Raw genomic sequence first — 13,523 nt, forward strand, 5'->3', positions numbered from 1 at the left:
GGGCGGCCGGATATCCGCCACAAAGCATACCTCCTTCGGCCACCACCCCCGGAATCTGAAAGGTGGCTTCCAGAGATACACCCATCGCCCGAAAGACACCCAAAGCTACTCCGGGATACCGGAGAGGGATCAGGACATCCCCAGGCAATCCAGATTCCACAGCAAACTATGCCACCGCCAAGAACCTCAACGGAATGGGATGGACCCCGGTGTCCTTTCCCCTACCTAGGAACTAGCGCGCCTGTGGGAGAAATCCCAAAGGTCAAAAAGAGGGAGGGCAAAAGGGAGGGGTGAGGAGGAGGAATGGAAAAAGGGGAGGATGGGGAGGATGGGATAGGGGAGGGGAGAATGGGGGGTACTTAGGTTCAGTCTGAGGAAGAAGACCGACAGGGCTAATTCCTCAGACCAAGAGCCTCTTCACCACGCCAAGGAGCCCCCCTTGAAGAGGATCCTAGACCTAAGCTAGCCCGACTGTTTGCTGTCTCGCTCTGAGTTTAGGGTTTGGCTTTCTGTCACGAGAAAAGCCGAGCTCTATCTAAGAGTTGGATGGTTAAGAGGAAAGGCGGTCCCATTATTTTGTGCCATGGTGGCACAGTTACCACTGGGAGGTGGCAGCCTAATACTGAGCCTTCTCGGGGTGGGGGTGTGGCATGCAAAGAGTACGTAACCTTTATTCGGCGCATGTACACACCCTCATTTACAGGCTATCTCCCCCAACCAGCGAACCAGGTGACTAAGAGTTGACGATGGGGCCCCGTCGTTCAACTAGTAACCAGGTCCCAGCTAATAAGAAGATGGTTTTGGCAATTGCAGAGGTTATGTGGGTACCACTCTCCTGTCTGCCCTTGTCAATCCCATTCTAGAGCTGGTTGAAGCACGGTCTGCTCTCTTGTGGCTTCTATTCTGCCTTGCTTACCGTGGAGTGCACTAATACCTATCACTGTACATAGTGTATATAGTGTACATATTGTTGTTCTAAATTGGTGAAGGATAATATAAGTCAAAACTTTTCTGCTGTGTTTATTTTGCTCCCTTTACACCCAGGATAACAGGCCATTTGGAATCCTGGGTTGTAATAGCCATGGTGACATCACACATCCTTGTCTAAGGCCTACTTTTACTGGGAAATAATCTCCCTCTTTTCTACATACTCTTAACTTGAGCCTCATTATCCTCGTAAAAACTCTTCACTTCTTTCAGTAACCTACCTCCTATACCATACACCTACAACATCTGCCACATTGCCCCCCTATCCACCCTGTCATACGCCTTTTCCAAATCCATAAATGCCACAAAAACCTCTTTAGCCTTATCTAAATCCTGTTCACTTATGTTTCACTGCAAACACCTGGTCCACACACCCCCTACCTTTCCTAAAGCCTCCTTGTTCATCTGCTATCCTATTCTCCGCTTTACTCTTAATTCTCTCAATAATAACTCTACCATACTCTTTACCAGGTATACTCAACAGACTTATCCCCCTATAATTTTTGCACTCTCTTTTGTCCCCTTTGCCTTTATACAAAGGAACTATGCATGCTCTCTGCCAATCCCTAGATACCTTACCCTCTTCCACACACTTATCAAATAATAGCACCAACCACTCCAAAACTATATCCCCACCTGCTTTTAACATTTCTATCTTTATCTCATCAATCCCAGCTGCCTTACCCCCTTTCATTTTACCTACTGCCTCACGAATTTCCCTCACACTCACAATTGGCTCTTCCTCAGTCCTACAAGATGTTATTCCTCCTTGCCCTATACATGAAATCACAGCTTCCCTATCTTCATCAACATTTAACAATTCCTCAAAATATTCTCTCCATCTTCCTGATACCTCTAACTCTGCATTTAATAACTCTCGTCTCCTATTTTTTTACTGACAAATCCATTTGTTCCCCAGGCTTCCTCAACTTGTTATCAATCAATCTATCTATCTATCTATCTATCTGGCTGGCTGGCTGACTCTATTTCCATCTGTCTGTCTGTATCTATGTCCATCTGTCTCTATCTCTGTCTCACAGGTACACATAATGTGTAAGCATGATTGGCAAACACATATATTTACATTGCTCAGGAACTAGACGTGACGATGCAGTCAGATAGACAGAGAATCTGACAGACAGACAGTCAAACATACAGACAGACATATTTATGTGCAACAGTGAAAACAAATAAAGCAAGGCAGTGTACACTCATCAAATGTCACCACTGTCATTAGTGGAGTGATAAGACAACCCTCATCAACTGTCTCCACTGTCATTAGTGGAGTGATAAGACAACCCTCATCAACTGTCTCCACTGTCATTAGTGGAGTGATAAGACAACCCTCATCAACTGTCTCCACTGTCATTAGTGGAGTGATAAGATAACCCTCATCAACTGTCTCCACTGTCATTAGTGGAGTGATAAGACAACCCTCATCAACTGTCTCCACTGTCATTAGTGGAGTGATACGATAAGATAAGACGACACTCACCAAATGTCACCACCGTCAGCAGTGGAGTGATACGACAGTGACACATGTCTTACATCATGCTTCAAGGGAACTTATTATTTATTATTATTAGTAATATTATTATTATTACCATTATTATTATTATTTTGCACTATCATCAAATGTCAGCAGATAAGTGACACTTGTCATAAACACCATGCTTGAAGAAGTTTCATAAATACTCCAGCATGTCCAAAACATTGCTGGGGCCTATAAATATTGCGTATATATTCTCATACAATAGTAAATGACCAAGGCAGGTGTAAATGTTCACCTGTCACTGTGTTTGTGACAATTTGAGTACAATTTCAGTACCTAATATTAGTGTCAGAACAAAGATTGGTTATGAAATCACAAGAATTACTATAAATTGTAATTATCAGAACAAAGATTATATAAAATATAAAAATGAGAAAAAAAGGGATATCAGCAACACTTCTGCAAGTGGCAGGACTCAATGTTGCCATCACGTGAGCATCCAGTGCCAACTTCGTGGTCTCATGTCTCGGTAAATACTGACCGTAAATTTTTTTCTCTATCCTATAACACTCAGAAAAATGCGCTCTTTATTTCTATAAAAAAAGCTATTTTTTTTTTTAAATATTCAGGGTGCTGGGTGAGATAACGTATATATACATTTGGACCATTTAGGGGTTAATAGCACATAAAGAACTTTCTTGTATGAACACTAATAATTTACCAACACCAAGATAAGGAAAACTTTCTTGTATTAATACTCATATGAACTGGTAATTTACATTTGTGTAAATGATCAATTAGACATTTGAGAGAGTGAATCCATTTTTCTTCAGGTAAATTTCGTGGATGTTATTACTACACTGTCCTGATCACACTATCCACTGACAAGATTTTCCTCCCCTTACACCTTCAGTTGTGTTTCAAACAATTTGATTTTTGTGAGAGATCTTTCAGAAGTTGAACACTGATATTTCTAACTAGTATGAAGTCTCACATGTTTTACTAAATTAGATTTATCTGAAAATTCCTTCAGACATTCTGAACATCTAAATGGTTTCTCTTTAGAATGAATTCTCATGTGTAGTACTAAATGAGATTTTCTGGAAAACTTCTTTAGACAATTTGAACAACTAAAAGGTTTCTCTTTAGTATGAATTCTCATGTGTCGTGATAAATGAGATTTTCTGGAAAACACTTTCAAACATTCAGAGCATGTAAATGGTTTCTCTCCTGTATGAATTTTCTTGTGTCGTTCTAAATCACATTTTCTGGAAAAAACTTTGAGACACTCTGAACATTGATATGGTTTCTCTCCTGTATGACTTCTCATGTGTTGTGCTAAATCACATTTTCTAGAAAAATTTTTGAGACACTCTGAGCATTGAAATGGTTTCTCTCCTGTATGATTTTTCACATGTTGTACTAAATGAGATCTTTGGGAAAACTCTTTTAGACACTCTGAACACTGATATGGTTTCTCTCCAGTATGAATTCTCACATGTTGTACTAATTGAGATTTTTTGGAAAACTCTTTTAGACACTCTGAACATTGATATGGTTTCTCTCCTGTATGATTTCTCACATGTTGTACTAAATGAGATTTTTGGGAAAACTCTTTTAGACACTCTGAACATTTATATGGTTTCTCTCCTGTATGATTTCTCACATGTTGTACTAAATGAGATTTTTGAGAAAACTCTTTTAGACACTCTGAACATTGATATGGTTTCTCTCCTGTATGATTTTTCAAGTGTGTTACTAAATAAAATTTACTTGAAAACCCTTTTTGACACTCTGAACATTGAAATGGTTTCTCTCCTGTATGAATTTTCATGTGTCTTGCTAAATAACATTTATACACAAAGTTTTTTAGACACACAGCACACTGATGTTGTTTCTCTTTGGCGTGAATTCTCATATGCCTCATTAAATATTTTTTTTTTAAAAACTCTTTCAGACACATTAAACACTGAACTGGTTTTTTGCCATTATTAACTGTTATCAGTGATACATACTGAGACTTTTGTGAGAAATGTGAATAATGCTGTATTTTGTTTTCTGAATGATCTTTAATGTGTGATGCTTGAACACATTCTTTATTAAATATTTTAGACATTGTGAACAATGATTTAACGTTTTCACTATCCGTACCCTAAAATTAAATGTGTTCACAGTTTCAGAATTATTCCAAAGGAAAAAATATTTTTTCATAAATGGTAAAGAATCTTTTTCTTCAACTGTACTGAAAACACGAAATTTAATGGAAAACTTATGGAATAATGCAGATGCAAAGTTGGCAGTCTGGGCACAATTTACACATCAGGAATTTCAACCATTTTCAGTGTTATTTTAAGCCAATTCCATTACTCATTTCGAACAAATTCATAAGTTTTTTTGCACTAGCAAAAGTGCATGGAAACCTGGAAATTTGATTAATTTATATAAAATTCAACAAATTCTAATCTGAAAACAAAAAATAAACACTGTATGCATTCCAGTATTTCCTCTGGTCATTAATCAAGTCTCCAGGCCTCTAGTATATTACACCTGCTCTCTATTAATAATTCAAATCCCTCTTTCTCATATAATAAAGGTACTTCCAGTCATGAAACTGACCAAAATTAACTGCTTCAGTAATACGACATAATTTTATAAATTGATAAGAAGTAACAGCCAATAAAACTACTGAAGAAAACATCTCAAATTCAATCTTTTAAATCAAACATGATATCACATGCTTGCTTTTCCGCTCATACATGTGGAGTAAGATTTTTTTCTGTGTACACTCACTGCATATGTCCAGGTCAAAATTTACTGCTCAGCATATCCGAGGATACTGTACTTGAAGCATAGATCTACACGAGTGACACATCAATAAAGCAGATCTACGTGACAATGGGGACAATAACATAGATCTATGTAAGAGACAGTGAAATGATTAATAATCTTATAAATGAATGATAAACTGCTTAACAAGATGCAGTTTTTAAGACTATTTCATTACACTGAAAAACAATACATGTACTTCTTTAATACTATATAATTACATTATAAACATGGTCAAGAACTACACCAATGCTTGAGGAACAGCATGGATGATTACAATGGGAGGATATCTCAATTCCTTGGATCAAAAGCAGTCCACCAGCAGCAAAGCACCTACCTTGAAGGGTTTCTTGCTAATGTTTCACAAAAGTTTTGTAACAATATAAATTATGAAAAAGTTATTGTTATTTATTTTATTTATTTATTTTATGACTTTGCAAACAGTACATTGAGATTTTGTATTTACAATAATGGGTTGCAATGCAAAGAGAGCCTCTATTATGCCTAGGCATTATGGGCCAACTTAACATTATTGGCTTACAGTCTACTTAACACTAAGGAGTATATCATAGTTGTACAGTAGGATAGTAATTATTTCATAGTTGTACAGTAGATTATTAATTATAAATGAATCAAAACTTGTATAAGACAAAAGATATATTTATATATTCGAAAATGCTTTTTGTGAAAACAATGATTCAATTATATTCCTGTCAACAATGGATAAAAGGTTCAAAGTGATTGTTGAAGTTATGATGTGGGAGTACATAAGTAAGTGTGTACTGATTATTTAGTGTTTAGTCTAGGGTGATTAAGTGGCTTTTGAGAAGTGTCTTAAATTGATTTTCAGACTGGGTTACTTTAATATCTTCTGGTAATGAATTCCATATTTTGGGGCCCTTAATGTGCATAGAGTTTTTACACAGTGTGACATGGACACGAGGTATATCAAAAAGAGATCTGTGTCTTGTGTTGTGGTCATGTGTTACAGAAATGATATGAATAACACAATGAGAATGATGAGTGCCAACACAGCAAAGATGTTAAGGTGATGTGTAACAGTAGGATGTTACATGTAACAGTAGGATGTTACATGTAACAGTAGGATGTTATGTGTAACAGTAGGATGTTACGTGTAACAGTAGGATGTTACATGTAACAGTAGGATGTTACGTGTAACAGTAGGATGTTATGTGTAACAGTAGGATGTTACGTGTAACAGTAGGATGTTACGTGTAACAGTAGGATGTTATGTGTAACAGTAGGATGTTACGTGTAACAGTAGGATGTTATGTGTAACAGTAGGATGTTACATGTAACAGTAGGATGTTACATGTAACAGTAGGATGTTACGTGTAACAGTAGGATGTTACGTGTAACAGTAGGATGTTACGTGTAACAGTAGGATGTTAAGGTGATGTGTAACAGTAGGATGTTACGTGTAACAGTAGGATGTTACGTGTAACAGTAGGATGTTATGTGTAACAGTAGGATGTTATGTGTAACAGTAGGATGTTACGTGTAACAGTAGGATGTTACGTGTAACAGTAGGATGTTACGTGTAACAGTAGGATGTTACGTGTAACAGTAGGATGTTACGTGTAACAGTAGGATGTTATGTGTAACAGTAGGATGTTACGTGTAACAGTAGGATGTTACATGTAAGAGTAGGATGTTACGTGTAACAGTAGGATGTTAAGGTGATGTGTAACAGTAGGATGTTAAGAGGATGTGTAACAGTAGGATGTTAAGAGGATGTGTAACAGTAGGATGTTAAGAGGATGTGTAACAGTAGGATGTTAAGAGGATGTGTAACAGTAGGATGTTAAGAGGATGTGTAACAGTAGGATGTTAAGAGGATGTGTAACAGTAGGATGTTAAGGTGATGTGTAACAGTAGGATGTTAAGAGGATGTGTAACAGCAGGATGTTAAGAGGACGTGTAACAGTAGGATCTGCAGTACTGGCACTGCAAGTGCCAGCTTCTGCTACCAGGATGATCTGCAGTACTGGCACTACAAGTGCCAGCCTCGGCTACCAGGATGATCTGCAGTACTGGCACTACAAGTGCCAGCTTCTGCTACCAGGATGATTTGCAGTACTGGCACTACAAGTGCCAGCCTCGGCTACCAGGATGATCTGCAGTACTGGCACTACAAGTGCCAGCCTCTGCTACCAGGATGATCTGCAGTACTGGCACTACAAGTGCCAGCCTCTGCTACCAGGATGATCTGCAGTACTGGCACTACAAGTGCCAGCATCTGCTACCAGAATGATCTGCAGTACTGGCACTACAAGTGCCAGTCTCTGCTACCAGGATGATCTGCAGAACTGGCACTACAAGTGCCAGCCTCTGCTACCAGGATGATCTGCAGTACTGGCACTACTAGTGCCAGCCTTGGCTATCAGGATGATCTACAGCACCGGCACTACAAGTGCCAGCCTCTGCTACCAGGATGATCTGCAGTACAGGCACTACAAGTGCCAGCCTCGGCTACCAGGATGATCTGCAGTAATGGCACTACAAGTACCAGCCTCTGCTACCAGGATGATCTGCAGTACAGGCACTACTAGTGCCAGCCTCGGCTACCAGGATGATCTGCAGTACTGGCACTGCAAGTGCCAACCTCTGCTACCAGGATGATCTGCAGTACTGGCACTACAAGTACCAGCCTCGGCTACCAGGATGATCTGCAGTACTGGCACTGCAAGTGCCAACCTCTGCTACCAGGATGATCTGCAGTACAGGCACTACTAGTGCCAGCCTCGGCTACCAAGATGATCTGCAGTACTGGCACTACAAGTACCAGCCTCGGCTACCAGGATGATCTGCAGTACTGGCACTGCAAGTGCCAACCTCTGCTACCAGGATGATCTGCAGTACTGGCACTACAAGTGCCAACCTCGGCTACCAGGATGACCTACACTAAAGAAACAACCATTATAATATTTTGTTAAACTTTTACTTCAAGAAAATTAAAAAAATTATTATCAATAATACGTATGGTATTATTATTATTAGAATTGTATTATTATTATTATTATTGCTAGTGTCTTTTTCTGTCTCATAAACATGCAAGGTTGCAGGTATGTCTTACTACTTCTACTTACACTTAGGTCACACTACACATGCATGTACAAGCAAATATACTAACCCCTCTGGGTTTTCTTCTATTTTCTTCCTAGTTCTTGTTCTTGTTTATTTCAGCTTATGCCCATGGGGCAGTTGAACAGAATTCTTCCTCTGTAAGCCATGCATGTCGCAAGACACGCATGGCTTACAGAGGGCTAGTAATGGGCTAGTAACCCCAACTCCTGTATAAATTTCTAAAAACAAGAAAAAGAAAAACTTCATAAAATTGGGATGTTTGAATGAGTGTGGATGTAGGGAGGATGATAAGAAAGAAATGACTGCAAATGTTATGAATGAAAAGAAGTTGGGTGTCCTGGCACTAAGCGTAACAAGCTGAAGGGGGCAGGGGAGTTTCAATTGGGAGAAATAAATGGGATTAAGTCAGGAGTATCGGAGAGAGTTAGAGCCAAGGAAACGGAAACAATAATGTTGAAGGATCAGTTATGGAGAGAGAAGAGGGAATATAAATGTATAAATTCAAGGATTATGTGGATTAAAAAAAGGGTCAGATGTGAAAAGTGGGTCATAATAAGTGTGTATGCATTTGGGGAAGAGAGGAGTGTAGAGGAGAGAGAGAGAGAGAGAGAGAGAGAGAGAGAGAGAGAGAGAGAGAGAGAGAGAGAGAGATTTTGTGAGATGTTTAGTGAGTGTGTAGGAACTTTTGAGCCAAGTGAGAGAGTAATTGTGGTAGGGAACCTAAATGCTAAAGGAGGAGAAACATTTAGAGAGGGTGTGGTAGGTAAGTTTGGGGTGCCAGGTGTAAACGATAATGGTGCGTATTTGATTGAACTTTGTATAGAAAGGGGTTTGGTTATAGGTAACACATATTTTAAGAAAAAGAGGATAAATAATTATACAAGACATGATATAGGTCGTAATGACAGTAGTTTGCTGGACTACGTATTGATAGATAAAAGACTGTTGGGTAGACTTCAGGATGTACATGTTTATAGAGGGGCCACAGATATATCAGATCAATTTTTAGTTGTAGCTACAGTGAGAGTAAAAGGTAGATGGGATACAAGGAAAATGGAAGCAGGAAGTAAGAGAGAGGTGAAGGTTTATAAATTAAAGGAGGAGGCAGTTAGGGTATGATATAAACAACTGCTGGAGGACAGATGGGCTAGTGTGAGTATAGGCAATGAGGTAGAAGATGTATGGGGTAAGTTAAAGAATATAGTGTTAGAGTGTTCAGCAGAAGTTTGTGGTTACAGGAAAGCGGGTGTGGGAGGGAAGAAGAGCTATTGGTGGAATGATGATGTAAAGAGAGTAGTAAGAGAAAAAGTTAGCATATGAGAGATTTTACAATGAAGAAGTGATGCAAGGAGAGAGGAGTAGATGGAGAGAAAAAGAAGAGGTTAAGAGAGTAGTGAAGCAATGTAAAAAGAAAGCAAATGAGAGAATGGGTGAGATGTTATCAACAAATCTTGTTGAAAATAGGAAAAAGTTTTGGAGTGAGATTAATAAGTTGAGAAAGCCTAGGGAACGAATGGACTTGTTAGTTAAAAACTGGAGAGGAGAGTTATTAAATAGAGTGTTAAAGGTATAGGGAAAATGGAGGAAATGTTTTGAGAAATTGTTAAATGTTGATGAAGATAGGGAAGCTGTGTTTTCGTGTATAGGGCAAGGAGGAATAACATCTTATAGGAATGAGGAAGAACCAGTTGTGTGTGTGTGTGTGGGGGGGGAAGTGCATGGGGCAGTGAGTGAGGCAGTAGGTCGAATGAAAGGGGGTAAACCAGCTGGGACTGATGGGATAAAGATAGAAATGTTAAAAGCAGGTGGGGATATAGTTTTGGAGTGGTTAGTGTTTTTATTTAATAAATGTATGAAAGGTACAGTACCTAGGGATTGGCAGAGAGCATGCATACTTCCTTTGAATAAAGGTAAAGGGGACAAAAGAGAGTGTAAAAATTATAGGGGAATAAGTCTGTTGTTGTGATACATGGTAAAGTGTATGGTAGAGTTATTACTGAAAGAATTAAGAGTAAGACCATGAGCAGGATAGCAGATGAACAAGGAGGCTTTAGGAAAGGCAGGGGGTGTGTAGACCAAGTGTTTGCAGTGAAACATATAGGTGAACAGTATTTAAATAAAGGTAAAGAGGTTTCTGTGGCATTTATGGATTTGGAAAAGCCATATGATAGTGTGGATAGGGGGGGCAATGTGGTAGATGTTGCAAATGTATGGAATAGGAGGTAGATTATTACAAGCAGTGAAGAATCTTTATGAGGATAGCTAGGCTCAGGTTAGAGTATGTAGGTGAGAGAGAGATTATTTCCCAGTGAGAGTAGGCCTTAGACAGGGATGTGTGATGTCACCATGGTTATTCAACATATTTATAGATGGAGTTGTATGATAAGCGAATGCTCAGGTGTTGGCAAGAGGTGCGGGGTTAAAAGATAAAGAATCATACACAAAGTGGAAGTTGTCACAGCTGCTCTATGCTGATGACAATGTGCTTTTGAGTGATTCTGAGGAGAAGCTGCAGAGGTTGGTTGATGAGTTTGGTAGGGTATGTAAAAGAAGGAAATTAAAAGTTAATATAGGAAAGAGTAAGTTAATGAGGATAACAAAAAAATTAGGTAACAGAAGATTGGAGGGAGAGAGTATGGAGGAGGTGAATGTGTTCAGATATTTGGGAGTGGACGTGTCAGCGGATGGGTCTATGAAAGATGAGGTAAATCACAGAATTGATGAGGGGAAAAAGGTAAGTGGTGCATTGAGGAGTCTGTGGAGGCAAAGAACTGTATCCATGAAAGCAAAGAGGGGAATGTATGAGAGTATAATTATACAGTATTAGTCACGGCATTTTGCCACCCCCTCCCCCATACACGTACCAAAACACAAACACATACCATGAAAGATGATAATATATATACGTATATAACTGCACACTTACTGAGGTTTTAATACTTGGTGCTGTGTCCTTTATGCTTAATCACTTCCCTCAGCCATGTAGGAAGACTCTCACACAAATTCTTGAAGGTTTCGAAAGGTATATTATTCGATGCCTCATGTAGAGCAGCCTCCAGCCCAGTAAACTTTGTTTCACTATTGACCAGAGGTTCTCAATAGGGTTTAGGTCTGGGGAATTGCCTGGTGTTGCAACCCCTGAATGGGTTACAATGTATATGTATATATTATATTACCTCTTCATATAATTTTATATTGCTTATATGTGCGATAATAGCTAAATCGTGAATATACTGCTTTATATTATTATTTGTCTTAGTTACTTTTGTTAGGTAGGATGTAACATATTATTATGTGCTCATAGTTCAAGTCTTGATTGTCTAACTACTGTAATTATCGCTCTTTGATTGTTACTCTGCCGGTTTCTGTTGCTGGGCAGCAACTGTCCATGGAGCTATCACGTGATCGAGGGGGGGTGTTCACACCTCGCCTGAAGTATTCAGTCTGGTCTAGACTCTCTTGGTGGTTGGACGTATTCTTGACAAGATGAGCCTAAATCTCCCTCATTGGCCCTTGTTGGAAGATTGTCTCGTCTCACTATTGTTGTAGGTTCTGTAGAACTCTGTTCACAGAACTCTCTCGAGACTTAGTGATTTTCGACGTTGTATTGAGGTTGTGTGTTGCTTAGACACTCTGAGCAACTCAGGTCCTGAGCTGTAGCTTCTGACCTAATTTGTATTGGTATCTGTGTACTATCACAGTCGGTGATTTTCTTATGATGAACTTAGATTCAGTATTGAGAGTAGTAGGTTGGTAGACAGCAACCACCCAGGGAAGTACTACCGTCCTGCCAGATGACTGTGAAACAGAAACCTGTAACTGTTTTGCATGATGGTAGGATTGCTGGTTTCTTTTTCTGTCTCATAAACACGCTAGATAACAGGGATATCTTGCTACTCCTACTTACACTTTGGTCACACTTCACAGACACGCACATGCATATATATATATATACATACATCTAGGTTTTTCTCCTTTTTCTAAATAGCTCTTGTTCTTCTTTATTTCTTCTATTGTCCATGGGGAAGTGGAAAAGAATCTTTCCTCCGTAAGCCATGCGTGTCGTATGAGGCGACTAAAATGCCGGGAGCAATGGGCTAGTAACCCCTTCTCCTGTAGACATTTACTAAAAAAGAGAAGAAGAAAAACTTTATAAAACTGGGATGCTTAAATGTGCGTGGATGTAGTGCGGATGACAAGAAACAGATGATTGCTGATGTTATGAATGAAAAGAAGTTGGATGTCCTGGCCCTAAGCGAAACAAAGCTGAAGGGGGTAGGAGAGTTTCAGTGGGGGGAAATAAATGGGATTAAATCTGGAGTATCTGAGAGAGTTAGAGCAAAGGAAGGGGTAGCAGTAATGTTAAATGATCAGTTATGGAAGGAGAAAAGAGAATATGAATGTGTAAATTCAAGAATTATGTGGATTAAAGTAAAGGTTGGATGCGAGAAGTGGGTCATAATAAGCGTGTATGCACCTGGAGAAGAGAGGAATGCAGACGAGAGAGAGAGATTTTGGGAGATGTTAAGTGAATGTATAGGAGCCTTTGAACCAAGTGAGAGAGTAATTGTGGTAGGGGACCTGAATGCTAAAGTAGGAGAAACTTTTAGAGAGGGTGTGGTAGGTAAGTTTGGGGTGCCAGGTGTAAATGATAATGGGAGCCCTTTGATTGAACTTTGTATAGAAAGGGGTTTAGTTATAGGTAATACATATTTTAAGAAAAAGAGGATAAATAAGTATACAAGATATGATGTAGGGCGAAATGACAGTAGTTTGTTGGATTATGTATTGGTAGATAAAAGACTGTTGAGTAGACTTCAGGATGTACATGTTTATAGAGGGGCCACAGATATATCAGATCACTTTCTAGTTGTAGCTACACTGAGAGTAAAAGGTAGATGGGATACAAGGAGAATAGAAGCATCAGGGAAGAGAGAGGTGAAGGTTTATAAACTAAAAGAGGTGGCAGTTAGGGTAAGATATAAACAGCTATTGGAGGATAGATGGGCTAATGAGAGCATAGGCAATGGGGTCGAAGAGGTATGGGGTAGGTTTAAAAATGTAGTGTTAGAGTGTTCAGCAGAAGTTTGTGGTTACAGGAAAGTGGGTG

The 13,523-nt window shown here is 39.2% G+C and overlaps 1 protein-coding gene across 5 annotated transcripts in view; it reads right to left on the reverse strand.

Annotated features, from left to right (window-relative positions):
• Positions 1-1,007: 1,007 nt before the first annotated feature.
• Positions 1,008-13,523, reverse strand: part of LOC128693079 (gastrula zinc finger protein XlCGF57.1-like) — a 55,190-nt gene continuing 42,674 nt past the window's right edge. For 2 of the 5 annotated variants that reach the window (XM_070092225.1, XM_070092226.1), the window contains exon 2: positions 1,008-8,230. In XM_070092225.1, the coding sequence (XP_069948326.1) occupies positions 3,453-4,595 (1,143 nt within the window). In that variant the 5' untranslated portion in view covers positions 4,596-8,230 and the 3' untranslated portion in view covers positions 1,008-3,452. Of the gene's footprint in view, positions 8,231-8,459; positions 8,590-13,523 lie in introns of those variants that run through there. The other 3 variants (XM_070092227.1, XM_070092228.1, XM_070092229.1) reach the window with 2 other exon arrangements.

The sequence above is a fragment of the Cherax quadricarinatus genome, chromosome 38, assembly GCF_038502225.1.
Source record: "Cherax quadricarinatus isolate ZL_2023a chromosome 38, ASM3850222v1, whole genome shotgun sequence".
Classification (NCBI taxonomy): Eukaryota; Metazoa; Arthropoda; class Malacostraca; order Decapoda; family Parastacidae; genus Cherax; species Cherax quadricarinatus.